Genomic DNA, 27,827 nt, shown 5'->3' with positions numbered 1-27,827 from the left:
TTTGGAAGTACGGGTCTCTCACTTCCTTGGTTAGGTTTAGTCCTAGGTATTTTATTATTTTTGGTGCAGTTGTAAATGGGATTGTTTTCCTAATTTCTCTTTCTGTAGCTTCATTATTAGTGCAGAGAAATGCAACAGATTTCTGTATATTTTCTATCTTGTGACTTTACTTTTCTAGTAAATGTGTGTGTGTGTGTGTTTCTAGTTATGTGTGTGTGTACAGTTTTTAGGGTTTTCTATATATAAGATCATGTTGTCTCCAAAGAGTAAAAGTTTTAATTCTCCCTTCTCAGGTTGGATGCCTTTTATTTCTTTCTCTCATCTGTTTGCTGTGGCCAGGACTTCCAGTACTATGTTGAATATAAGTGGTGACAGTGGACATCCTGGTCTTGTTCTTGATCTTAGGGAAATGTTCTCAGTTTTTCACCATTCAGTATGATCTTTGCTGTGGGTTTGTCATATATGGCCTTTATTATGCTGAGATATGTTCCCTCTAAAGATATCTTCCCTCTAAACCTACTTTGTTGAGAGTTTTTATCACAAGTGGATGTTGTACTTTGTCAGTTGCTTTTTCTGCATCTGTTGAGATGATCAAGTTTTTTTTTTTTTAATGTTTATTTATTTTTGAGAGAGAGAGAGAGCACAAGCCAGGGGAGGAGCAGAGAGAGAGGGAGAGACAAAGCAGGCTCCAAGGCTCTGAGCTGTCAGCACAGTGCCTCATGTGGGGCTCAAACTCACAGACTATGAGATCATGACCTGAGCCGAAGTTAGATGTTTAACCAACTGAGCCACCCAGGCACCCCGAGGTGATCAAGTTTTTTATCCCTTCTTGTGTTGACGTGATGTTTAAGGTTGATTGATTTGCATATATTCAATCACCCTTGCATCCCAGGAATAAATCCCACTTGACCATGGTGGATGATTTTTTTAATGTGTTATTGGTTTTGGTTTGCTAATATTTTGTTGAGGATTTTTGCATTGATGTTCATCAGAGATATCGGCCTTTGGTTTTCTTTTTTTTGTAGTATCTTTGCCTGGTTTTGGTATCAGGATAATGCTAACCTCACAGAATGACCTTGGAAGCTTTCTTTCCTCTTGTAGTTTTTGAAATAATTTGAGAAGACTAGGTATTAATCTCTAATTTATTTTTTTTAACATTTATTTATTTTTGAGACAGAGAGAGACAGAGCATGAACGGGGAGGGTCAGAGAAAGGGAGGCACAGAATCTGAAACAGGCTCCAGGCTCTGAGCTGTCCGCACAGAGCCCGACGCGGGGCTCGAACTCACGGACCGCGAGATCGTGACCTGAGCCGAAGTCAGCCGCTTAACCGACTGAGCCACCCAGGCGCCCCAATCTCTAATTTAAATGTTAGGTTGAATCCAACTGTGAAGGCCTCTGGTCCTGGACTTTGTTAGAAGTTTTTTGATTACTGATTCAGTTTCATTGCAGGTAATTGGTCTGTTAAAATTTTCTATTTCTTTCAGCTTTAGTTTTGGAAAGTTACATGTTTCTAGGAACGTATCCATTTTTTCAAGGTTGTCCAATTTGTTGGCATATAATTTTTCATAATATTCTTATAATCCTTTGTATTTCCGGTGCCTTGGTTGTTACTTCTCCTCTTTCATTTCTGATTTTGAGTCCTCTCTTTTTTTTTTCTTGATGAGTCTGGCTAAAAGTTTATCAATCTTGTTGATCTTTTCAAAGAACCAGCTTCTAGTTTCATCAATCTGTTCTATTGGTTTTTAGTTTCTATTTATTTCTTCTGTAATCTTTTATTTTCTTCCTTCTACTGGCTTTGTACTTTGTTCCTTTTTGAGCCCCTTGAAATGTAAGTTCCAGTTTTACTTTTATATTTAAAATAATTGTGTGAAAATGTATATACTGTTTTATGGTTAATTTTTTCCTTGACATATCATGAATATTTTTCTGTGTTACTATAATACCACAGTATGTTTAACTAAATCTCTATTGTTGGAATTTTATGTTATTTGTCACTTTCCCATCTGAGTCATTGCTGCAATAAACATATAGGTAACCGTAACTTATCCCTACAGGTGGAGTTGTTTATTGGTGTATTATTCTTTTTTTAAAACAAATATTTAATTTTATTTTTTAAATTTACATCCAAATTAGTTATCATACAGTGCAACAATGATTTCAGAAGTAGATTCCTTAATGCCCCTTACCCATTTAGCCCACCCCCCCCCCGACAACCCCTCCATAACCCTGTTTGTTCTCCATATTTAAGTCTCTTATGTTTTGTCCCCCTCCCTGTTTTTATATTATTTTTGCTTCCCTTCCCTTATGTTTATCTGTTTTGTCTCTTAAAGTCTTCATATGAATGAAGTCATATGATGTTTGTCTTTCTCTGACTAATTTTGCTTAGCATAATACCCTCCAGTTCCATCCACATGGTTGCAAATGGCAAGATATCATTCTTTTTGATTGCTGAGTAATACTCCATTGTATATATATACCACATCTTCCTTTTCCATTCATCCATCGATGGACATTTGGGCTCTTTCCATACTTTGGCTATTGTTGATAGTGCTGCTATAAACATTGGGGTGCATGTGTCCCTTCGAAACAGCATGCCTGTATGCCTTGGATAAATGCCTAATGGTGCAATTGCTGGGCCGTAGGGTAGTTCTATTTTTAGTTTTTTGAGGAACCTCCATACTGTTTTCCAGAGTGGCTGCACCAGCTTGCATTCCCATGGTGTATTATTCTTTTAAAGTATTTTTGAATTTGGCCTGCTAATGCTTTGTTGAGGATTTTTGCAGCTGTGTTCATCAGAGATATTGGCACATAATTTTCTTTTCTTTTTTTTTTTATAGTGTCTTTGTCTGGTTTTGCTTTCAGGGTAATGCTGGCCTTGTAGAATGAATTTGGAAGCATTCCTTCCTCTTCCATTTTTTGGAATAGTTTGAGAAGTATACTATGAACTCTTTAAATATTTGGTAGAATTTACCTGTGAAGCCGTCTGGTCTTGGACTTTGTTGGGAGGTTTTGGATTACGGATTTAATAGTATTACCAGTGATTATTCTGTTCAGATATTTTATTTCTTCCTGATTCAGTCTTGGAAGACTGTATGTTTCTAAGAATTTATTCCTTTCTTCTAGATTGCTCAAGTTGTTGGTGTATGTTGTTCATTTCAGTCTTTTGTATTTATGTAGTTGTAATTTCTCCTCTTTCATTTCTGATTTTATTTATTTGGGCCCTCTCTCTTTTCTTCTTAATGAGCCTGGCTAAAGGTTTATCATTTTTCTCTTTTCCAAGAAACAGCTCCTACTTTCATTGATCTTTTTTTATTTTTTTATTTGTGTGTGTGCATAATTTATTTATTTTTATTCTCCTCTTTGTTATTTCCTTCCTTCTACTACTTTGGGTTTTGTTTGTTATGCTTTTCCTAGTTACTTTGAATGTATGGTTAGATTGTTTCTTTGAGATCTTTCTTGTTTCTTGAGATAGTCTGTATCACTGCCCTCTTAGAACTGCTTTTGCCGAGTCCCATTGATAATGGAACATTGGGTTTCCATTTTAATTTGTCTCAAGGTATTTTTAAATATACTCTAGAATTTATTCATTGACCCAGATTATTTAGGAGTGTGTTGTTTAGCCTCATTTGTGTTTTTTCCAGTTTTTTTCTTGTGAAAATTTCTAGTTTCATATTGTTGTGTTTGGAAAGATGCTTAATATGATCTCAATCTTCTTAAATTTATTGAGACTTGTTTTGTTGCAAAAATGTCATCTAATCTGGAGAACGTTCCCTGGGCACTTGAAAAAAATGTGCATTCTGCTGTTTTCTTTTTTTTTTTTTTTTTTTTTTTTGAACTGTTATGTATATCTCTATTAAGTTTATGTAGTCTAAAGTTTCATTTAAGGACACTGTTTCCTTATTGATGTTCTGTCTGGATAATCTATCCATTGATGTAAATGGAATGTTAAAGTCACTTAATGTTATTGTTTTACTGTCAATTTCTCCCTTTATATCTGTTAATATTTGCTTTACATGTTCAGATGCTCCTGTGTTGGGTGCATAGATAAATACAGTCATATCCTCTCGGTGGAGTGATCCATTTACCATTAAGTAATGCCCCTTCTATGTATTTTGTTATAGTCTTTGTTTTAAAGTCTGACGTAAGTGTTGCTATGCCAGCCTTCTTTTCATTTCCATTTTCATGGAATGTCTTTTTTTCATCTCTTCATTTTCAGTCTGTATGTGCTTTTAGGTCCGAAGTGAGTCTCTTGTAGGCAGCATATAGAGGATCTTGTTTTTCTATCCATTCACTCACCCTTTGTCTTTTGATTGGAGCATTTAGTACAGTAACATTTAAAGTCATTATTGAGAGGTATGTGCTTATTGCCATTCTATTTTCTGGTTGTTTTTGTAGTTTGTCGCTGTTTCTTTTTTTTTTTTTTTTTTCTTGGTTCCTTCCCTTGTGTTTTGATGATTTTAATTAGTGTAATGTTTGGCTTCCTTTCTCTCTCTCGCTCTCTCTTTAAATTTCTTATAGGTTTTTGGTTTGCAGTTATCATGAGGTTTGTGTATGACAAACCTAAGTATACAGTAGTCTCCTTTAAGTTGATGGTCACTTAAGTTTGGACACATTCTAAAAGCATTACATTTTATTTTCCCTTGCCACATTTTATGTTTTTGACATCATATTTTATGTATTTTTATTTTGTGTACTCCTTAGCCAATTATTCTAGGTCTGATTCGTTTTACTACTTTTGCCTTTTAACCCTCACACTAGCTTTACAAGTGGTTGATCCACTGCTTTTACTATGTGTTTACTTTTACCATTAATATTTTTTTTCTGTTACAATTTTCTTACTTGTAGTTACGACTTTTTCTTTTCTGCTTAAAGAAATCCTTTTAACGTTTCTTGTAAGACCTGTTTAGTGCTAACGAACTCCTTTAAGTTTTATTTGTCTGGGGAACTCTTTACGCCTCCAATTCTGAGTAGGTCTTGGTGGGAAGATTGTTCTTGATTGTAGGCCTTTTCTTCAGCACCCTGAATATATGTCTTTTCCTTATGCCTGCAACGTTTCTGCTGAAAAGTCAGCTGATGTATGTAACTTGTATGTCATTAGTTGCTTTTTTGTTGCTGCTTTTAAGATTCTCTCTTTATAATTAATTTTTTACAGTTTAATTATAATATGTCTTCATGTGAAGCTCATTGGGTTCATCTTGTTTGGGACTCTGATTCCTGGACCTGTATGTCTGTTTTCCTTCCCAAGTTAGAGAAGTTTTCAGCTATTATTTCTTCACAAAAGTGTTCTGTCCCTTTCTCTCTTTTCTCCTTTCTGGGATACCTATAATGTTAATGTTTTATGCTTAATGTTGTCTAGAGATCTTTTAAACTATCTTTATTAAATTTTTTTCTCTCTTTCACTTGGATGGTTTCCACTCCTCTGTCTTCCAGATCACTGATTTCTTCTCCTGCATCCTCTAATCTGATGTTGGTTCTCTCCAGTGTATTTAAAAAATCTTTTTTAATGTTTATTTATTTTTGAGAGAGAGAGAGAGAGAGACAGAGTGTGAATGGGGGAGAGGCAGAGAGAGAGGAAGACAGAGAATCGGAAGCAGTGTCCAGGCTCTGAGCTGTTAGCACAGACCCTGACATGAGGCTTGAACTCACGAACAGTGAAGTCATGACCTGAGCCGAAGTCAGATGCTCACCTAACTGAGCCACCCAGGTGTGCCACCTCTGGTGTATTTTTGAAATTTCATTTATTGTAGCCTTCAGTTCTGATTAGTTCTTTTTAATATTTTATTTTTATTTGTTGACATTCTCACTGTTCATCTATTATTTTTCTGAGCCCAATTAGCACCTTTATGACCATTACTTTGAATTCTTTATTAGGTAGATTGCTTATCTCTACTTCATTTTGTTCTTTTCCTGAGGTTTTGTCATATTCCTCTGTCTCCTCATTTTGTCTGACTCTCTGTTTGTTTCTATGTATTACGTAGATCAGCTATGTCTCTCAGTCTTGAAGGAATGGCCTTAAATAGTAGGTGTCCTCTGGGTCTCAGAAGAACAATCCCCCCAAGAGCCACCAGAACCAGGCACTCCAGGGGTGACCCTGTGTGATCTGTAGGCACCTTCTTGTGGCTGGGCTATAGCTGCTGCAGGGCTGCTGGTGAACAGTTGTAAGGACTAGTTTTGACTTTTGTGGTTCTACTGGTGTGTGTGGCAGGTCCCCCCTCCTCGTGGTGTGATTCACTTAAAAAACTTTTTTTAATTTTTTTTTTTTACATTTATTCATTTTTGAGAGACAGAGAGAGACAGAGCATGAGCAGGGGTGGGGGTGGGGGGGCAGAGACAGAGGGAGACACAGAATCTGAAGCAGGCTCCAGGCTCTGAGCTGTCAGCACAGAACCCGACGTGGGGCTCGAACTCACAAACCGCGAGATCATGACCTGAGCTGAAGTCAGATGCTTAACTGAGCCACCCACGTGCACACCCCCCCCCCCAAAATTTTTTCTTAATGTTTATTTGTTTTTGAGAGACAGAGTGCGAGTTGGGGAAGGGCAGAGAGAGAAAGAGACACAGAATCTGAAGCAGGCTTCAGACTCCAAGCTGTCAGCACAGAGCCCTATGTGGGGCTTGAACCGATGAACAGCGAGATCAGGACCTGAGCCGAAGTCAGACGTTTAACCGACTGAGCCACCCAGGCCCTGTGCTGTGATTCACTCTGAGGGGCAACGGTCCAGGCCAAGGCTACTCACCAAGTGTGGTAGGCATAGCGGGAGTTGCGTTGGGGGTACCAGTCCTAGCTGAGGCCACCTCCTGGGTGAGGCAGAGTGACAGCCATTTTGGTGGGTCAGCTACTGGTCAGGTGGGTCCACAGGGTAATGTGGAGGTGGGGTGAGTGGGCTGGCAAGGTAGATGGAATGTGTCAGAGGTGGCACCCACCAGTGTTGGCCCAGCTAGATAGAGGGAGAGTAAATAAAATGACCTTACCAGCCTTCCCCTCTCAAAGAACATCCCTACAGATCCCTGCTCCTACAGTCCATGCCTTAAAATTAGTCAATAAATCTCTTTCACATATGGCCCAGGCACTGTTCAAACTGCTGCCTCTGTGCTAGGTCTCGGTGTGAGTAACTTGTGTTCAAGCCCTTGAAAAGTAGAGTTTTGGCTTCCTATTGTCTCTGGCTTTCTTGAGGTGAAACCTTGGTTTTCAAAGCAAGACATTCCTGGGTTTTGTCTTCCTGTTGCAGGTCCCCAGCGCTGAGGTAGCTGATGTGGAACTTGAACCCCTCAGTGCTCAGGGATTACCTCCTCTCTGTGCCGGGGTGTGAGCCCTCACTATATCGTGTCTTTGACCCTTCTCCTCCTCTTAATGTGCCTTTTTCTTTATATCTGTGGTTGTTTTGGAGCTGCTCTGCTGGTCTCCAAGTTGTTCCCGGAGAGAATTGTTCTTATGTAGTTGTTTTGTTGTGTCTGTGAGAAGAGGTGAGCTCAGGGTTTTTCTTCTCTGTCAACTTGATCCCATCCTCTGACTTCTTTTTAAGAATACAGAAGAATCTGGCATAAGTCGTTGTAGTAGAAAAGTCCTGAGTCACATTCACAGACATTAACATAACCTGTTGTTGGGATAGAAATACTGGAGTTATATTGCAAGCATTTTGAGGAGGTCCTTGGATAGTCCTCAAACATACACGAGGGGGATGGAGGGAGGGAGGGTGGGAGGGAAGGAAGGAAGCAGAGAGAGAGGGAGGGACCTTTCAGCTTAGTTTCTGATACTGAAACTGTATTCATTTTGTTTCTCATTTTGCATATTTGGTTCTCTACTAGCTTCTCATACATATTTCTTTTCATCATCTTTTTCTTTTATATCATAAACTGTGAAACTTTGATATGTTTTACCAGCTGTCTGTTTCCCAGGGTTTGTACTTTGTTGATATGGCTCTATTCCCAGCATATCATGGAGCCGTTATTTTCTGACACATTCTTAAAAAGAAGCTTAAACACAAGGCCCTGTACAAACGCTTGAAACATGAACAAGCAAATACACATGAATCTTGATCTCCTTTGATGCTTGGCATAGCACCTTGCCTGTGGTAGAAACTAAATAATTAATTTTCGAAGTGCATGTTGAATAAGGAGGATTTTGGATTGCATCTTTTTTCTCTCGCTCCTGATGCTTCTCTTTTATGTCAACAGAGGCAACACGGTCTCCCGTGCACAATATCTGGGATCATACAGTTGAGTGGCCCGGGGAACATTACTTAACCTTCAAATTCTTCTCCTGTGGTTCCAACACTTACATGGGAAAGTTAGCTAGCTTCTCCGGTCTTAGTTTGCCCACCTGCAACTTGGGGAGGATAATAACATCTGTTTCATAAAGATTTTATGAGGATGAAATTAGTCAAAATCTATAAAGGGATTACAACAGTGCTTAACACATATTAAGCGTTACTTAAGTTTTAGCCAGTATTATTTGACCATCTCCGTCTCGTGGGATTGAGAAAAAGTCATGTGTACCTTAGGTTCTGTCCATTACAGACTAGATGTTTAATAACTAGTTGTTTTCCTGCTTCTGTTCCATTTAATCACTCACTGATTTTTTTTCATTTTTATTTATTTATTTTGAGAGAAAATGCAAGTGAGGGTGGGGCTCACGAACGGTAAGATCATGACCTGAGCCAAAATCAAGCATTCAGTTGCTCAACCAACTGAGCCACCCAGATACTCCACTTACTTATTGAACTGTTAACTTGCTGTTGAAATAGAAAATAGGCTATCACAAATATTACTCAGCTAATTAAATCAGATCTTGCATGTTTTTGATTGTGGGGTATGTGCGTGTGTATGTGTGTGTCCATATTTAGCAGGATTTGCAGGTTAGTTAGAGGCATAATCTCTTAGTCAAAATTCCTTGACTTCATTTCAGTAGGATGGAAATCCATGCCGTTTTCATTTATGAACATTTGTAAGCTGAGTCTTTGTGACACTAGGATTAGAAGCTCTACTGTTCCCAGTTGGAAGACTTTGGACAAGGTACTTCTCTAAGTTTCAGTGTCCTCATCAGTAAAAGAGGAAAAATAGTACCTCCCTCCTAATGTGGTCACAAAAAGCAGAGGACCATCATAATAGCTATATACAAAATGTCTGAAACACTTACTCTGTGCCACACACTGTTCTAAGTCTTGAACTTATCCAAAAAGCTTAGTGCAAAGCCTGCACTCCCAAGCGTTAGCTGTTGTTGCTGTTAATTCAAGTCTGAGGAAGTAGGTGTAGCCAGAATGTAGAAGGCATGAGCTCCAAGCCTTCTAGCTAAGGAGTCTCAAGGTCATGGTGGAGTTAGGGTTTGAATCCTGTCAATGTGTCTCCAACGTCCAAGATCTTATGCCTCCCATGACTGCTGCCTGTCACCATAGACCTCTGCCCACCTGAGTTCCAGTCAAAGATGTCTTTGCCAGGCACCAAACTGCCTTTTGTCTCTTTTCAGGGGATCTCATTCCTTTGGAATGCATGCCCCCTATTTTGTGCATGTGAAAGTCCTTCTCTTCCCCTAAGATTCTCTCAGCCCTGAAGCTTTGCTGGTTACCCTCCTTGGCCTGCCCATGGCATTTTGTATAGAGGGAACTTGAGAGAAGCACACTACTTAAGTATCATTTTGTCTCTTACTTTGCACTTCAGAATCTCCCATTTAACTTCTGCTCATTAAGTATTTATGGGACCAGTGACTAGTTATTTTGTAATCGAGGGCTTACCTCCTGCCCTTGGCTTGTAGGGTCTAGGGAAAGGATAGGAGCATAGACCCTACCACCCTTACCTGGTCACTGCCCCAGGTGAGATCAACAGTGGTCCCTAAGTTTGAGAGCTGTCAACCTCCTCCTCTATGCCATCCCATGATATAGCGTCCCTATCTACCCCTCCAGAAGAGAGTAGGATGGGCAACATGCTCAAAACTTCAAGCCTCCACTGATGGGAATGGACTGTGTGTAAAGGCCACGGGACCTCCCCGGAAGACATACACACATGATGCACACACATACATAGTTCTAAATTTTGAATACTTTTTGAAACGTTGACTTGTCCTTCACTGAGCTCACTGTGGGTCAGGTCTGGAAGTGCGTGTTTGGAAGAGAAAGACCTAAGGTGAGCCAATTAGTGTAAATTCTACTTAATCTTAAATATACTTTTGGGAGGCACTTGGTCACAGCACCTTTTTGCTCCACTCAAACTTTACACCATCCACTGTTCTGGGGATTTGTTAAGTGTTACAAGAAAAGGGGACAGTACTTGGATGAAGGGTCTCCCAGGGCTTTGCAGGGCTCATTGAGTCCTTGTCTCCACTTCATCCTGCAGACTCTGCCCCCAGAGGCCTTAGGTCATAGTCCACCCCTTTGGGGAAACCGCTGCCGGGACTATGTGAGACCATTAGAAGAAATGGACATTTTAAATCCTGGCATTTAAACTGTAATCCTACTAAATAATTTGTTTCCTGTTTTATATTGTTTGCATACAAGAGGGGGTGGAAAAATCCAGAAATGTTTTCCAGTGCATTTCCTTCCTTCCACCCCCAATCCTGCTAAAGATACAGCATGCAGATTTCATGGTGGTAGGGTTATTCCCAAGTGCTAAATTTCTTTGTGCCCAATTATTTTCCTAGTAGGAATGGCATCTAATACTTTCTATCACTACGATGTTAGCAAATGTTGGGTCCACGGAAGGTGCTTGATACGTTGATCAATTAAATGCTGATTTTGTACCGCAGTTCTGAGCTCTATAGGGAATGTGCTCAGATATTTTGGTACACCTAGGAAGACATCCACCTCCATTTTCTTTCCACCTTTCTATTTTTTTATCTGCTGAAAGCCGGCTGTATCCTCACAATTGAAATTACATATTTGGCCATTGGCAAAAACTTTCATTCTGCCAAATGAAGTGTGTGTGGGGGGAGGGGCAGGAATCTCTTTTAAAGGTATCTGATGCTTTCGAGCGTCCGTTTCTTGAATCTTCCTTTTTGATGATACCTTTTCCTGATTCTTCTGTCCTCTATCTACCTTTTCTTGCCCTGGCGGACTCTAGTTTGGCTCTAGATTTTGTCCTCAAACTTCTCCTCTTCTCTGTGCTTTCCCTTGTTGAGTTCATTCTTTCTTTTAGCTTCTCCTCTTACTCCTTTGTAGATGACTCCCCCAAATGCAAATCTAGTGCTGTTTTATCTCCTCTGTGCCTCAGCCTGTGTTTCCAAGTGCCACATGAACTGGCATCCACACTTCGGTGACCCACATTTCATCACAAATTCAAAGTCTTCAATGGTGGCTCTATTATTTTGCCTGCCCTAGTCTCCTTTCTCTTCTCAGTGATTCCGTCTCGGTTGGTTAAAGCCCCAGTCTTTCTAACACATAGAAATACAAATTGAGTGGTCATTACTGATATATCTCTTTCTTCCACCTCTTATACCCAGTCTGTCATAAATGTCCCCCAGAAAAACATGCCTTAAATTTGCTTCTGTTCCTCTGCCAGCACCCGGCCCAGCCCCGGCACTGGCCGCGCCATTCATCACAGGAACAGGCTCTCAGTCTCCCCCTCTTCCTCCTGCCTCTCCCTCGCCCACCTCATGCCCTGGCTAAGGTGCCGTCACTTCCCACCTCCACACCTGAGGGTGGTCCCTGCTGCCTGTTCTCAACCAAATGCCCCGTGACTCCCAACCCCCTCCCTCTGTGTCCTCTGTGGCAAATACGTTAAATCCTCAAATCGGTATTGAGTGCCTTCCACCCACCACGCACTCAGGCCGTGGGGGTGCAGTAAGAGGAGCAGACCAGGTTGGTCCCAGCCCTCCCGGGACTGTAGTTTCCTGAGCAAGTGAGCTCACTGCCCCTGCCTCTCCACCCCCGCCTTTAAAGGTCCGGCGTGTCTCACTTCCTCCCCAAAGCTGCCTTCAGCCTCTTCAACCCACAGGGATAAATCCCTTTTCAGAATTCCTATTGTCCTTGTTTACTTATTCTCTGATCCTTTCGTGTATATTAGTTTTAACTGCCTACCTGGACTGTAATGTCCTTGAGGTCCACTGTTTTTCATTTGCTGTGCTCTCTCCGCTGTGGGGTATGTATTGTGTGTCATTGTTGTAGTGGTATTCACAATAATTACTACTAGTAATTCTGCAATTATGTGCAATTAAGCTACCATTAGAAGAATGCAATGAATTTGTTATGGCATGCAGAACTTTACATGTGTTTGCTTCTCTGATGCGTACATACTTCACTCACTTAAGTAATTGACTCAGCGTCCACTAGCTGTGGGTCTCAGGGAAGTCACTTCTTTCTGAGACTCAGCTTCTTCATCTGCAGTGCTGAGAGCTGGATGCCTTTTTCTTTTTTTCCCACACATCACTGGTTGGGTGTCTTCTCTTTAAGGTTCCTTCCACTTCCAACCCTGTGGTTCAATTCAATTTCACTCCACTCATTTCTAGGGAATCTTTACTGTGTACTGTGCACAGATTTGTTGCTGAGGGAATATAAAACAAATATGGCCCAGTCCCCGCCCTCAGAGTTTTTGCCATCCATTGTAATAACAGGAAGCCATGGGTATCCGAAGGATAGAGAACAAGGGGGCTAATTACGTCACTAGGAGAAAGCGAGAGTTGATTCTAATTAAAAGCTTCCTGAAGGGGGAGAGATTTCCGTTCCCTTGAAAGGAGGTAGTTGATGGTGTGGGAGTACAGAGGCCCTGGTGGGGAAAGCAGCTATTCAGCGGTGAACCAGAACAGGGCTGTGTTTAGGATCAACCAACCAGACATTGGTTGTGTGCTAAATTTAGTGTGGCTACCTCACTGACGGCGTTGCAAAGCACAACAGGAGAGTTTCAGCTACGTCGCAAAAGTATGTGGATCTCAGAGAGGTGAGCCATTTGGCTATTTGAGATGCATCCTTGGATTAAAACCATTTATTTTGGCATGCCCACGTGCAGAGGCTCATAAGCCACAGGGGAGTATGTCTCCCGTTGATGATACATCTGGATTCCTGTCACAACATAATACACTGAATCACCATTACCGTCAGCTAGTGATAGAGTTCAATATTAATATTTATGTCTCTCCTTATTCCAGAAGGAACTGAAGCAGTTTGCAAATATATTCACATGAACAAGCTAAAAATGCAAGAGATGCAAAATGAGAAAATATAAGTAGAAATAATAGTGTGAGGTCAGAGGAAAGTTAAATGCTCAAACGTTCTAAGCACTGTACCCGAGGTGGGCTGCATAACGGGGGCTTAGTAAATCTTAGCAACCAAGCATTTTTCTCCTAAAGTTTTTATTTATTTTTAAATGTTTATTTATTTTGGGGAAAGAGAGGGAGAGTGGGGGACAGGGGCAGAGAGAGAGAGGGAGACACAGAATTCGAAGCAGTCTCCAGGCTCTGAGCTGTCAGCACAGAGCCCAACACGGGTTTCCAACCCATGAACCGTGAGATCGTGACCTAAGCCAAAGTCAAACGCTTAAGTGACCGAGCCACCCAGGAGCCCTGAAAGTTTGCATTCTTGTTATGAAATGTGGCATCTCAAAGATCCCAAGCTTATGTTCAGAACCTTCTCTTTGTTGATCCAAGAGATTTTCACAGTGGCCCACGGTGTGTGCTTCCATTCATGTTGACTGCTCTTTAAGTGCGTTCATTAGGAGCAAAGGCTCTTCGGCTGCCTTTCTGTGGCTGCGTTGCTAATGGACCAGTGATTCTACTTAGGGAAACTCCGGCGCTGAGGTGGAAGAGAATCCCCTCTCGTTAAAAAATGTAAACGACATGTCTTCCTTTTAGAAGCTTCTCTCTCTGACCGCCCCCTACCCTTCCACACACTTTTCCCCCAAACATGCTGTTACTAGTTTGTGCCGCTTGACAGAGGCCAGCCCGCAGAGCCAGGGGGATTTGCGGTGGGGCACAGCAGAGGGGAGAGCACCTGCTGGGGGCCCCCCCGCGTGAGCTGGCTTCGCTTCCATTGACAGCGTGAGGCAGCACGAGCGCTATGGCCAGCTGACTCTGGTCAACTCCACGGCCGCGGACACGGGCGAGTTTAGCTGCTGGGGACAGCTCTGCCAGGGCTACGTCTGCAGGAAGGACGAGACCAAAACCGGCTCCACCTACATCTTTTTTACAGGTAAACCGTTGGGCGTGTCGGTGGGGCGCTTCGGTGTTCTGGACTTGGCCCAGAGGTACAGGTTCCAACGGGGTGCCGAGTACCTAATAGTGGCGATCAGAGCGCTCCCTGTGTGCCAGGCTCTGTCACTCTATGTCCGTTATTTCGTGTAAGTCTCCCCAGCGACCCGCCAGGGGAAGCACTCCTGTCATTTCTCTTGTGTTCGTTGGGAAGTAGAGTTTTAGCGAAATGAAATACCTCCTTAGGGTCACACAGGTAAGTGGTGGTACTAGGATTCGAACCCGGGCCGATTCCTGAGTCTGTACCTACGTTGGCCAATATGGCAGCCACTAGGCATGTGTGACTATTTACATTTAAGTGAAAATGGTTTAAAATTAAACCCCTTAAAACTCACTTTCTGAGGGCCACTCGCCCTGTTTCACGTGGTCCATTGCCACATGCGGCTCGTGGCTCTCCTGGACGTTGCAGACAGGGACCACGTCCGTCATTACAAAAAGCTCTACTGGGCGGCATTGCTGTGCACGTGTAGTCACTGTGCTCTCAGGGCCCATGATGACCTCTCTAGAGCCTCCATGGCCGTACGATGCTTCGCTAAAGGCCTCCTCGTATTTGTTCTTAGCGTACTGTGAGCTGAAGTTTTGGGGGCACGATTCCCAAAGCCTGTGGGCCTTGTGGCTCCAGCCCCGATCCCGGCGCTGAGTGAAGGGCCTAAAAATGCACAATGCTTGCTTCGTGTCCAGGCAGGGGCTCTCATGAGCGCTGTCTACATCCTGACTCCCTCCACCTTTCGGACCTACAGTGACTTAGGCCTAGGACCCCAATGATCTTCTGCGCTGGCCATCAATGAATGCTAGCAAAATCTCGAATGTTTCCCCCCCTCCCCCCCACACAGCTCCTCTCCAGCCAGAAAATGCGTCAGCAGAGCACTCTACCATGTTGGAGTCACATGTATCTCGTTTCATTTTTACCACACCCCTAGGAACTAAGTAGAAGCTACTTGACCATCTCCGTTTGAGAAATAATGATGCTGACGCTGAGACCTTGAAGGGCAAGGTGACTTGGTCAGGGTTCCATGACTGGTAACGGGGAGTAAAGAGTCAGCCCCTGTTCTTCTGACCTGGGATCTAATGTTCTTACTGCCCTAATCTGTTTCTAGGACAAGGTGGTGGGTAGATTGATAGACAGGCAGAAAGACACTAGCTAGCATCACTGGTGTTGTCAGGCGAATGGCTAACAGTTGTTCAGAGGTAATCCCTTCTGATCCTCATTCTGGAATGTGTTGCACAGACTTGCTCATGTGCCTTTAGAGCCTGTTTTTCTGGACAAGGACTGATACCCTATTTCACACTGCGGATTCAAGATTCTTTGCCATGATTAGCACTATCACGTCCTTCTAAAAGATTGGATTTTGAATTGAAAGTTTGAACTGAAGACTTCCCTTGAGCCGAATGCCCCATGAGGGTTAAAGGACTCTCTTTGAGTTTTGGAGCTAGGTCCTCGTTCTTAATTTATGGGCAGCTCTTTAGGGAATCAAAGGAAGGCTAAAATATTTACCAAACTATTTACTTCAATTGTGAAGAAACTTGGATCAAAAAGGGGCATGACCTAATGTGTTGTATCATTTTCTCTTTTCTCAATAGCAAGCCAAGAGGCCAGTTGGATTTTCAGTACAGGGTTTAGCATTTGTCTCTTCAGGCATGGGTGGGTTTGCAAAACCAAGATGAGCTGTTTCGGAAGCTGAGCCTCCTGCTCCTGGCTCTGATTCTTTCAGAACATATGCTTCCCCACGACCCACATAGAGAAACGTCTGGCATTCATTATGTTTGTAGGTTTCCCAGAGTTTGGTTGCAAACACCGCGAAGCCTCTTTTCGACTGTTGTTAATTTGCGCAGTTTTTGATTAAGCAACTGCCACATATTATAATGACTCTTTATCCGAGAGGCTCTCAGAAGGTTTTTCTTTTTATTGAAGTATAATATATACAAAGAAAACTACACAAGTCATAAGTATACAGCTCAATAAATTAACCTCAAATGAATGCACATATGTAACTACCATCCAGATCAAGGAAGAGAACATTACTGGCGGTAGAGCTTTCTCATGGCGAAAGGCTTGGGCTCCAATGATCATATGTAGTGAAACCACATTAATGAGCATTTTACTAAATATGGGGTTTGTTGAAATTTGGACTTTGTAGCCTATTTGATTTTTTTTTTGAAATCTAAATTTCCATGTGCTTAGTTTTCTTAAAGTAACGCTTAGCATTGACTTGAATACAAACATGTTTGCAGGAGGCATGTGTACTCTAAATTTTTTTAAATGAACTTCAGTAAAGTTTTTTGTTGTTGGTAGATGGAATCTGCTAACTACGAATGCAAATTGGTGCAGCCGCTCTGGAAAGCAGTGTGGAGGTTCCTCAGAAAATTAAAAATAGACCTACCCTATGACCCAGCAATAGCACTGCTAGGAATTTATCCAAGGGATACAGGAGTACTGATGCATAGGGGCACCTGTACCCCAATGTTTATAGCGGCACTCTCAACAATAGCCAAATTATGGAAAGAGCCTAAATGTCCATCAACTGATGAATGGATAAAGAAATTGTGGTTTATATACACAATGGAATACTACGTGGCAATGAGAAAAAATGAAATATGGCCTTTTGTAGCAACATGGATGGAACTGGAGAGTTCGATGCTAAGTGAAATAAGCCATACAGAGAAAGACAGATACCATATGGTTTCACTCTTATGTGGATCCTGAGAAACATAACAGAAACCCATGGGGGAGGGGAAGGGAAAAAAAAAAAAAAAAAAGAGGTTAGAGTGGGAGAGAGCCAAAGCATTAGAGACTGTTAAAAACTGAGAACAAACTGAGGGTTGATGGGGGGGGGGAGGGAGGGCAGGGTGGGAGGAAGGGCAGGGTGGGTGATGGGTATTGAGGAGGGCACCTTTTGGGATGAGCACTGGGTGTTGTATGGAAACCAATTTGACAGTAAATTTCATATATTAAAAAATAAAAAATAAAAAAATAAAAATAAAAAAAAAGAATTATTCAAAGGGGTGCCTGGGTGGCTCAGTTGGTTAAGCATCTAACTCTGGATTTTGGCTCAGGGCATGATCTCTCGGCTCATGAGTTCGAGGCCCACATCGGGCTCCGTGCTAAGAGAACAGAGGCTGCTTGTGATTCTATCTCCTCTCTCTCTCTCTAATCCTCCCCTGTTTGCATGTTCATGCACATGAGCTAGCACTCTCTCAAACAAGCTTTAAAATACAAAGAATTACTCCGATTTTTGGACAAAAGAGAGATATTGAATGTTCATTTCTTGCGTCACAGAAATACAAATGGAAAGTAGCCACAAGCGGTGGGAACATACGAAACATTTTGACAGTGACTTACTTTTTTAAACGCGTATCAGCCTTCAAAGTGGATTAAATAAGGGGGGTGGCCTGGATGGCTCCATCAGTTAAGCGTCCAACTTCAGCTCAGGTCATCATCTCACAGTTCGTGAGTTCATGCCCCGCATCAGGCTCTGTGCTGACAGCTCAGAGCCTGGGCCCTGCTTCTGATTCTGTGTCTCCCTTTCTCTGCCCCTCCTCAGCTCGTGCTCTCTTTCAAAATTAAACATTAAAAAAAACTTTTTTTAAGTGGATCAAAAAAAAAAAAAAAAAAAGGAATCTGCTAACTACGAATTTCTTTTTTTTTCTGTTGGTTAAAGCAACTGGTGAGGTCACTTCTTTCAAAGATTGTTTTACAGTAACAAGAAGTAAGACCACATTTTTGTGTTCTAGAATTTGGATTGTTCACTTAATCTACTGGTTTTGTTTATTGGTTCAGTTTCCTGTGTAAAACAAAAGAAAAGTTACTTCTAAATCTTAGAATCAGAAATTCCTGAAGGGCTTTTGCTCAAAAGCTATCCTTAGTCCTAGAGATTGTGTTCTCTCCAAATGGGGATGAGGAAACAGAGATTAAGTTGACCTATCCAAGGCCATATAGACTTACTCTGTGTGAACACATGGGTGTTAGAAACAACATTAACCAAGGTGCCCTTTAACTAAGCCTGAAAGTCAATCTATCATGAATGTGGTGCACATCACCCAGCCTGATAGAAAGCCTTGCAAAAGATGGAGGTTCAGTGAGCCATGGCATACTCCTTGATCTCAGAGCCGGGGAAGGACCTCCATGTCAGTGAACTTGGCATTCCCAGCCAAAGAAATCTTGGCCCACGGAGACATTTGATGTTGTGTCTGAGAATAGGTCACCAACCTAAAACATCACATGAATGTGGCACAAAGAGGGCTAGTGAAGGAAAAAGCCAGGAATAATGATTTGTATCAGGAACGTTGTGGGAAAAACATAGGAAACAATTAAATGTTGGGGGTATGCTCAAGTTCAAAGATTTCTCTTAGCAATTCCTGTAGCATTCCCTCACACTAGCATCCAGAACACAGAGGATTCAACGTGCCATGCCAAAAGAAAATTAAAAAAAAAATCCTCTAACCCACAGTCCCTTGAGCATCCTGAGGAATGAATGTGTGGGCAACCCAGTCCTTGTTTCTCTCACTTCTGTAAGAGCCAGTGCCATCATCTAGAACTTAAGGTATAGGGATAATGATTTCAGGGGAAACTGGAGGATATAAGAAACGGACTGAATTCCCCAGCCCAGAGTTAGACAAGCAGAATTCAGAACCTGAGGCCACTGGGCCCCTCATCTGTCCTTCCTTAATTCTCTATTAGCTGTGGCAGGAACACCGTCCTCTGGGCTGTAAGGACAGGTGAGGGTACCAGTGCCCTCAGTGACCCGGGCCTCCCAGAGGCTCTGCTGTGCTGGAGAACTGTTCCAGTGACTGAGTACAGGCTTTGGGGCTTCTCCAGAGACACAGCAAACTGTTCACAAGGTTTTGTTTGTTTTTTTTTTAAATGTTGATTTGTTTTTGAGAGAGCAAGCCAGGGAGGGGCAGAGTGAGGGGGACAGAGGATCCAAAGCAGGGTCCGTGCTGCAAGCACTGAGCCCCGATGGTGCTGCCGCGGGGCTTGAACTCAGGAACCCGTGCGATCGCTGACCTGAGCCGAAGTCGGAGGCTCAGCTGACTGAGCCACTCAGGTGCCCCTGCTCACAGGTTTTAAAACTGCTCTTAACCTAAGGAAACCCCTCTCCTTCCCTGCTTCCTTATTGGGGTAATTCATGGGCCTGATTTGGGCTCCAACTAATACCTTTTTGTTGCCTTTAAGGAGATGGGAAGTAAAATCTTTTTTTACAAAAAAGGAAAAGCATCGAAGAGTAGCTTTTTCTATGCGTAAAGACTCAGTATCTGAGTATATTGCCAGTCCCCTCTCTGTGCCCGTAGAATGTAAACATTCTTCAAGCACTGTTACCTTGTTTCTCCAGAAAAAACAAACCTCTGTCTTTCCCTTCACAGAGAAAGGAGAACTCTTTGTACCTTCTCCCAGTTACTTTGATGTTGTCTACCTGAACCCGGACAGGCAGGCTGTGGTTCCTTGTCGAGTGACTGTCCTGTCGGCCAGAGTCACCCTCCACAGGGAGTTCCCTGCCAAGGAAATCCCAGCCAACGGGACAGACATTGTTTACGACATGAAGAGGGGCTTTGTGTATCTGCAACCTCATTCCGACCACCAGGGGGTGGTCTACTGCAAGGCGGAGGCTGGGGGCAAGTCTCAGATCTCAGTCAAGTACCAGCTACTGTATGTGGAAGGTAAGCCTGCCCCGACGAGCGCCTAGACTTCAGTCTCTTCCAGCTGGCCCGTCTCAGGCACTGCTCTTCCAAACTTGGATGGAAATCAGGAGGCACAGAATGCTGTTCTTAAAGGCTCCTCTACTGCACTGCCATTTCTAGAACTGCCTGTGACCCTGAGCTAACACCCCTTGACTCCCTTCACCCATTGCTCGCTCTAGTACTATCTCTGTGATATGCGTCAGCAATTCTCCAGTTCTTCCAGCCTCTTAGAACATCTTCTGTGATGAGAGCATCCTCTTTGTTGTGACCCAGATCTGTGGTCTCCTGAGGGCACCATCCCTCGCCAACTGAAGGTCGAGCTCTTCTTGTGTCTGTTCCCCCTTCCTCACCCTCGTTCTCTCATTTGCTGTTAGGAACCTCTGCTCCTCCGAGTCTCGTGGCTCCACCAGCTTTTTCTTCTCCTTTCCATTCATTCCCCTCATTAGCTCATTGTCCTCCTTGTCACTGGGTGACGTCGACATCCACTTGGAGCTCATCCACCTGGTTCACTGACTGCCTCGACCCTCCACCTCAGGCACCCCTCCCTCCCTCCCTCAGCCGCACCTTCAGCCTGCCCACAGCCACACCTGCTCCGACTTGAGAATCACTCACTGAGTCAGACACCAACTTGATGGATGACCTCATCCTTGCCCAGATTGTTGCTCAGTGTTCATTGACTCCTGTGTGTCTGTCCTCTTCTTTGCCGTCCACCCCTGCGTTCCCCTCTGCTCTCCTGCCCTCCCCACCCACCCCGCGTGGGGTCCAGGACTCGACATGGCTATGCTCTCTGCCCGTGCCCTCAGCTCTTTGCCCGCCTGTTGTCCTCCCACTGTCCAGGGAAATACCTCCCTAGAGCACATACTTGTACCCTTTCTCCATGCCGAGGGCTCCTGGAAAATCCCATGGATGTGTAAATTCAGTCTCTTCCGATTGGCCTAACTCCCCACTTCTTGAAGGGATTGAAGTATGCTCAAATCTCTCCATTAAACATTGAACTGTTTTTAATGTGATCATTTTAATGTTTATTTTTGAGACAGAGAGAGAAACAGAGTACAAGCAGGGGAGGGGCAGAGGGGCAGAGAGAGAGAGGGAGACACAGAATCCGAAGCAGGCTCTGAGCTGTCAGCACAGAACCTGACGCTGGGCTCGAACTCACGAACCGTGAGGTCGTGACCTGAGCCGAAGTCGGACGCTTAACTGAGTGAGCCACCCGGGTACCCCTGGGTTCCCACCTTTCTTAGAACTCTAGTCAGAATCTTCCATGTGGGCTGAGGTGCCCTCGGCCCTCTGCCCTGCTCCACAGCCTGCCTGGCCTTGGTCTACCTCACAGCCGAAGCTCACACAGTGATTCCCCAGGTGACTTCCTGCTTCTCCCTCCATGCCTGGCAAGCTCACCCTTCAGGTTTTGGTTCAAACATTGTTCCCTCAAGGAAGCCATTCTTGCTTTTCAGGCTACTCTGAACTTGCGAACATGCTGGTCTTCTTCATAGTACAACCCAAGTTGAACATTAACTCTCCAATTGTTTACTGTCTGCCTCCTTCAGACCATGAAGAGAGGTCCCCAAGGGCTCAGAGACCATGTCTGTGCTGTTCGCTGCTGTAGCCCCTGCTCCTAGCCCATTGGCTTGCTCAAGGCCGCCATCAAAATTATTTAAGTGAACTGACCCCAATGTTTCTAAAATGCTGTCAAGTAAAGCAAGCAGATGGCAGTAGTTGTACCTTTCCTCCAAACATCCTTTTTCGTTAGATTCAGACTTGCTCCTTTTCCTTCTGATGGACAGCCATACACCTGTCTGGTCCTTTTCACTCCTTCAGCCGCCCTCCTTCCCGCCAGCCTTCTCTATGTTCTGCTCACTCTGTCCCCAAACACCTTCTTCCCCCTCAACTTTTTTATTCCCCTTCTTATTCCCACAACTTTTAGCCGCCTCCTTTAACATAAATGTAATGGCTGGGCCTGGGGGTTCTGGATGAGCACCCCATTCTGGACTGCCAGTGTGGAGAGGAGGCTTCACCGGAAACCAGAACTAGATGCGATAGTCTAGGCCTGAAGCCGGCTGGGAAGCTGGAAGGAAGGCAGACATGTTACAGCTCAGTTCCAAGAACAGAGTATGCCTCGAGGTTTGTCTTCAACATCATACTCGTGGATTCTGTCTCACTTTCCCTGTCTCCTCTTTCCTTCCAGTTCCCAGAGGCCCTCCGTCAACAACCATCTTGGCGTCCTCAAACAAAGTGAGGAGCGGGGATGACATCAGCGTCCTCTGTACCGTCCTGGGGGAACCTGATGTCGAGGTGGAATTCAGGTGGATCTATCCAGGACAGAAGGTAAGGGCTGTGCCCCTTCTCAGCCAGCTCAGTAAATTTAGTTTTGTCCTCCAACCCACCCCCAGGTGAAGAGATCATAATGACTGTGAGAAGTGTGTGAAACTGTATCAGGGGCCAAGTTTTACTTGTTTTCTAAGCTGTTCCAGTAATATTTACAAGCGGCTCTTTTAAAGGACAGGAAAAAAAAAGTGGGTTCCATTAGGCAGTTCAGTGCCTAATGTTATCTTTATATGTTATTTTTCTTCATAACCCTTAAGCAGGGACGGAGCCTGAAAGAGAAAGGAGGGGGGCTCCCTCTTTCTCCACCCCCATTTCTGGGTCAATTGGAGGCCAACTCGTCTCCCTCAGAGCGTGCTCCCTATACGAGCTATGCCCCGTGGTGAGCACGTCCACCAAGTGGGCATATAAACCTAGGCCCTGGCAAAAAGGTGCCTTGAGGCCAGAGATAATTTTAAAATAGACTTTCCATAAGAGCAACACCCGCACATTTAGCCTCCGTGCCCGTTTTGCTCGCGAAAATAAACAGCTTTGCTACCAACATGGAATAATCCTTTCGTTGCCAGAGAAGATTTGGCCTCCTAAGACATACTCAGTAGCCAATACACTTCTGGCTCAGGGGCTGTGATTGGTGGAAAATAAGTCTCCCTGGAGAAAAAATATTTTCCTGGTAGTAGGTACTTGTTTTTAAAAAGTGTGGTCACACTTTGAAGACATCCATGATTTTCAATGGAAGTGTGTTTTGTGGTTTTTTTTGTTTTTTTTTTTAATGAGCAGAAAGTGTATTTATTAATACTGGTGATATTACAATCCTGTTCAGCAAATCCAAAACACACAACATTCGGCTCACCATAGTTGGGTGCAGCCTCTCCAAAGTGACCATCTCACTTTCTAGAAATAGGGAGTTAGATCATCCAGGGCATCGTGTTATCCATTCTTGGTACAACTTTGCTCCCACTGGAGTCCTTTGGCCTGGCTTCTCCCTTCACCAAATCTGAACAATGGGGAGCTCTTATTTACTTACACAGTGAGTGCATCAGGCTTTTCTGGCTTGAAATTCTTTTTTTTTAATTTTTATTAAAAAAAACTTTTTTAACGTTTTTGTTCTTGAGACAGAGAGAGACCGAGCATGAGCAGGGGAGGGGCAGAGAGGGAGACAGCATCGGAAGCAGGCTCCAGGCTCTGAGTCGTCAGCACAGAGCCCCATGTGGGGCTCGAACTCACAGACTGTGAGATCATGACCTGAGCTGAAGTCGGACGCTTAACCGACTGAGCCACCCAGGTGCCCCATCTGGCTTTAAATTCTATAGTCCCAGAACTATTGAGTGGGCAATGTGAAGGGGGGAGCAGCAGCAATTTTTATCCATGTTTCTTGCCTAGTACCAGTTCTATGTTCTTGGGGTTCCAAAAGAATTTAAGTGGAAACTTAGGAGCAAAACGAGCATTCCAAACAGTGTAATGTTTGCATATACTGTAAAAGCTCCCCTGTGCTTTATGTACCAAATAGTCTTTTAGGTGTTTGGGCAAGAACCGCCCCCCCCCCCCCGCCCCCCCGGGTGTGGGGTGAATGGGACCTGTTTACAGCAGCCTATTGCTTGTGCTGCAGCGCTTGGGGGTGTTGTTCAACAGGATGAAAGGCCTGTGACGATTCAAGACACTTGGCGGCTGATCCACAGAGGACTGGGGCACACCACAAGGATCTCCCAGAGCATCCTGACAGTTGAAGACGTTGCAACCACTGACGTAGGGTATTACATTTGCACTGCTCGGAATCTCCAAGGGGAGACTACAGTAGCGACCACTGTTGAGTTTTCCTGACTTGGAAAATGAAGTATAATGAATTGAGGGCAAGTTCATTTGTGCGCATGGCCGGCTTTGGGGTTCTGGTGACTCATGCTTTGCCGGAGGCTGCCGTTCGGTGCCAAACCCCGCCCCCTGCCCTGAGAGTCAGACCCAGACGTCCAAACTCAAAGGAAGTCATTCGGTCTAATAGTGTTAACTCCTCTGACAGAAAGCATGTATTTTGATTGCTTACCTATGTATCTGCATTTCTACTTTTTATAATAAAAAAGCATAGATGTTAACTTTGTATACTCATTTCTAGTCAATGGGCAGGTTTTGGTACAAAATGGGCTAAGTGTTCGGTTTTTTGGTTGAAGGATTTGTTGGGGGCACTGCTTGGGTCAATACCAAAGATTCTATTCCATAACACGGGAGATCTAAAAATTAAGTGATATGTGGTTCAACTATATATTCAAAATGATGTGAAGGTATCAAAAACTGAGGCAAACTTGCCCTTTTTTAGGCTGCTGCACTCCAAAGTACTAGCTCTCGATGAGTCATTCAGTAAGAACCAAACATGTGTTTTTACAACTTTAACTTTCCATATAGATTTCTGATTCAAGGAAGATTCAGCTTCATTTAGGCTTTTTTACTACCTCCAAAAATACTTGCACTGTAGCTGTTCTCATTTTCTTACCTGATACAACAGAAATTGTTAAAATCAGTTGGAGTTTCTCCAGTACCCATAGCTGGGAATTCAGAGAAGCTTACCTGTGAGTCTAGCTCTGTGAGCCAGATTTCAGCCCATGACCAACCGGGTGGTTGCACTGGAAACCCCTGGGGACACAGCTGAAGAGGAGACGGACGGTCACTGGTACCTTGAGAAGGGCTGAAAACCGGGTGACGCTTCAGAGGGTGGAGTAGGTCAGACGTCGCAATCCTTATGTTGAATATTCCAGCATTATTTATTTGATCAAAGTAAAATACACTTTCCATCACTACAAACTGAGCACAACTACGGTTTACACATCCTTATTTTTATGACGTGCCAACGTTTTCCGTCCTACGTGAGAAACATTTGGTTTGAAAAAAAAAAAAATCTTAAAGTTCTGTTTTGTTTCCTATCTTCTCTCCTATTGTCTCCCATTCTCTGAAGACATTTTGTATTAATTGTGTAAGATTGATTTCCCCAGACACCTAAATGGTATGGAGGACAGCAGGGAACAGCACAAGAGTTACCATGCCTAGGAGATGGATGGCAAACCCGACTTTGGCTAATGGCATTGAAAACAACGCAGAAGGGCAAGCAGAGAGCTATTCCCGGAGGTGGCAGTGAGCCTAAATTCCCATTTATCAGAGGCAAACACAGAAGGTAACATACATAATACACTGTTGGAGGTTAAGGGCTTCAGACACAATCACTAATAAAAACAAGCATGCATCATGAATATCAGCTTGCTATGTAGCGTCCATGTAGATGACGACTCAAATATCCACCTCTAGTATCCTGAATCTGTTCTTACACTACAGGAGTTACTTGTACAGCCACTGGACGTCAGCAACGCGGGTTAGTAAATACTGACATGCAGGGACAGGGAGATAAAGCCACAGTTCTTCCTTCTACTTCCCCCCAAAGTATCAGAATTGGGAGAGGTAATAAGTTTTGAAGAGAAATTGAATTGCAGCTTGGAGGGCGTTGTACACATCACATCTTCCACCCGCTGACTGACCATTCTGCTACCTCAAGGACAGAGAAGGATTCCTCCAAGAGGACACAGAAGCTCAGCACTATCTTTCCAGAATGCATTATTAAGTGCATCATTGCCCTACACCAGCTGCTCCTACTTAGCTGTAAGCACTGAATCCTACCTTACTCCCTTCTACTAGCTAATGCCTTATTCTTCATTCTCTTTAGGGTTTCCCAACATTTTTACTGTCACATCCAGGCCTTGGTTTGTTTGGAAAGTGGTTTTGGCACCTTGATGATGAGCTGGCTCTGGAAAACCTATTCCTTGTCCCAGAGAAGAGTAGGTAGGAGGTAGAAGGTTTGCTTTTGTGGCTCTGGTGAGGGGTGGGGAGTCGGGGGGGGGAGGGTGTGCGTGGAGAAGAGGAAGAGGGCAGAAATGAAGACAACGGGAGAGCCAACAATTTGTGGGGATAGCTCAGGTCAAGGTAAAAATAAGGCAGAAGCAAACCCACTGGTCCTGCCCCTTTTCTTTATACAGATTTTTAGAAAAATTAGGGTCTTATATTTGCTCATAGCCTGAGAAAATAGATTGTAGTATAATGTTAGGTTTACAGAGGGAAGTTAAAAACCTACAGAAAAAAATCTAGCTAGTTTGAACTGATGTGGCTGAACACTGAGAGACTGCCAGCAAGTTATCGCAGAAGGACAGAGAGCTGTACGGACGTGGACGAGTCCCAGCTCGTCGTGTCATTACCGCTCCCCACTGTCAAGGGCTGAGCCAAGTTGGTGGTAGAGAGTCTTAATTCAAGCAACTACTGCTCCTCCCTCTATGGCTTTTGCGGAAGTGCATACACGGACTAGCATTCGGTTAGTACATACCCAGCTGTGTGTGGCACCTGCCTTTCAGGACACAGCGAAGGAGGCGGCATCAGACACGGGACAGTCTGCCGCATCCCTTCCACTCACACATCCCCAGTCAGACCAAAACACAAATCCCAAGAAGGTGTCCGCGGTGAAGAACATTATAAAGGTTATACATCTTTATCTTAACAGGCCCCTGAGAGTTTTCTTTCCGCCTTATGCTTAGGTGAAAAAGGCAACAAACAAGACCCTCTTGTTCTTTAAGTGCTTTGTGCAACAGCGTCCGTCCATGCGGATCCGTTCTGAGGTCTTTGGCCAGGGGGCTCTTGGACGGGGTCCAAGTCTTCCTCCAGAGTGTTCCAGTCTCAGAAGGAGCCTCGGGGGCGGCGACTCTCCAGTTCCAGCGTGGTTACTACATGTCCGCTACTGTAGCTCTCACTCCGTCGCGCGTGGTTAGGGTCAGTCCCGCACACCTGTTACAGATGCTTTCCGACAGTCTCCCAGCTTCCAGAAGGCGTCATCTGGGTGAGATGCTGGGGCTGGGGCAGGAGCCGGAGTTCCTCGGTGGCTGGAAGGGGACGGTGGCGGACGTGGGGGACCTCTTAGGGCTGCACAGGTCCCCGTTGTGCAGCTTCCACAGCAGCTCCTCGTTCTCCATGGACAGTCTCTTGTTGACTTTGGACTCCTTCTCCAGGGACTCCTGCAGAACTGCCTGCTCAGTGGAAAGTTGCCTTGAAGACAAAAAAAGAGCCACAAACCATGTGAATCTAAGTTAAAAGTAACTTGAAAAAATTCTTACTATTTAAAAAAAACGTTTATTTTTGAGAGAGAGAATACAAGTGGGGGAGGGGCAGAAAGAGAGGGAGAGAGAGAATCCCAAGCAGGCTCCATGCTGTCAGTGCAGAGCCTGATGTAGGGCTTGAACTCACAAACCATGAGAGCGTGGCCTGAGCCTAAGTCAGACACTCAACCGACTGAGCCACCCAGGTGCCCTGAAAAAATTCTTACCATTTGAGCCCCCAAAACAATCCCTTTGGAACAAAAGGGAATCCTGCACAGAGCCGCAAGATGTGGGGGCTTTGGCTGGTGGAGAAACGCTGGGCACGTGAGCCAAAGGAAGAGCACGTTTGGGGGCGAGTTGATAGTCGGCTATGTGACCCTCCCACAACTTTCTCCATGTCTTAGGACTGTCTTCTGTTTGGGGCTGTTTGCTAGCTACTCTTGGATGCTCCTTCTCTGATAGCATTCTCAGAGTCAATAAGCCAAGGGTCTCGGGGACCGCTTGCCTATTTAGGGGACAAGCCATTCGGTCCACACCACTGTGGTAAAAGCA

General features: G+C 44.1%; 2 protein-coding genes across 12 annotated transcripts in view; one reads left to right on the top strand and one right to left on the bottom strand.

Annotated features, from left to right (window-relative positions):
* PDGFRL (platelet derived growth factor receptor like) overlaps positions 1 to 24,248 on the top strand; it is a 70,878-nt gene extending 46,630 nt beyond the window's left edge. For both annotated transcript variants that reach the window (XM_019466729.2, XM_053900910.1), the window contains exons 3-6: positions 13,959 to 14,110; positions 19,531 to 19,824; positions 22,028 to 22,167; positions 23,794 to 24,248. In XM_019466729.2, coding sequence (XP_019322274.2) covers positions 13,959 to 14,110; positions 19,531 to 19,824; positions 22,028 to 22,167; positions 23,794 to 23,982 — 775 coding nt within the window. In that variant the 3' untranslated portion in view covers positions 23,983 to 24,248. The remainder of the gene's footprint in view (positions 1 to 13,958; positions 14,111 to 19,530; positions 19,825 to 22,027; positions 22,168 to 23,793) is intronic.
* A 639-nt stretch (positions 24,249 to 24,887) lies between these two features.
* The window catches only part of MTUS1 (microtubule associated scaffold protein 1), a 171,490-nt gene continuing 168,550 nt past the window's right edge, over positions 24,888 to 27,827 (bottom strand). For all 10 annotated transcript variants that reach the window (XM_053900908.1, XM_019466721.2, XM_019466720.2 and 7 more), the window contains one exon: positions 24,888 to 27,225. In XM_053900908.1, the coding sequence (XP_053756883.1) occupies positions 27,012 to 27,225 (214 nt within the window). In that variant the 3' untranslated portion in view covers positions 24,888 to 27,011. The remainder of the gene's footprint in view (positions 27,226 to 27,827) is intronic.

This window comes from Panthera pardus, unplaced genomic scaffold (assembly GCF_024362965.1).
Source record: "Panthera pardus isolate Hobbes unplaced genomic scaffold, ASM2436296v1 HiC_scaffold_13, whole genome shotgun sequence".
NCBI classification, from domain to species: domain Eukaryota; kingdom Metazoa; phylum Chordata; class Mammalia; order Carnivora; family Felidae; genus Panthera; species Panthera pardus.
The sequence above is the reverse complement of the archived record's forward strand: the minus strand, read 5'-3'. Positions and strand labels throughout refer to the sequence as shown.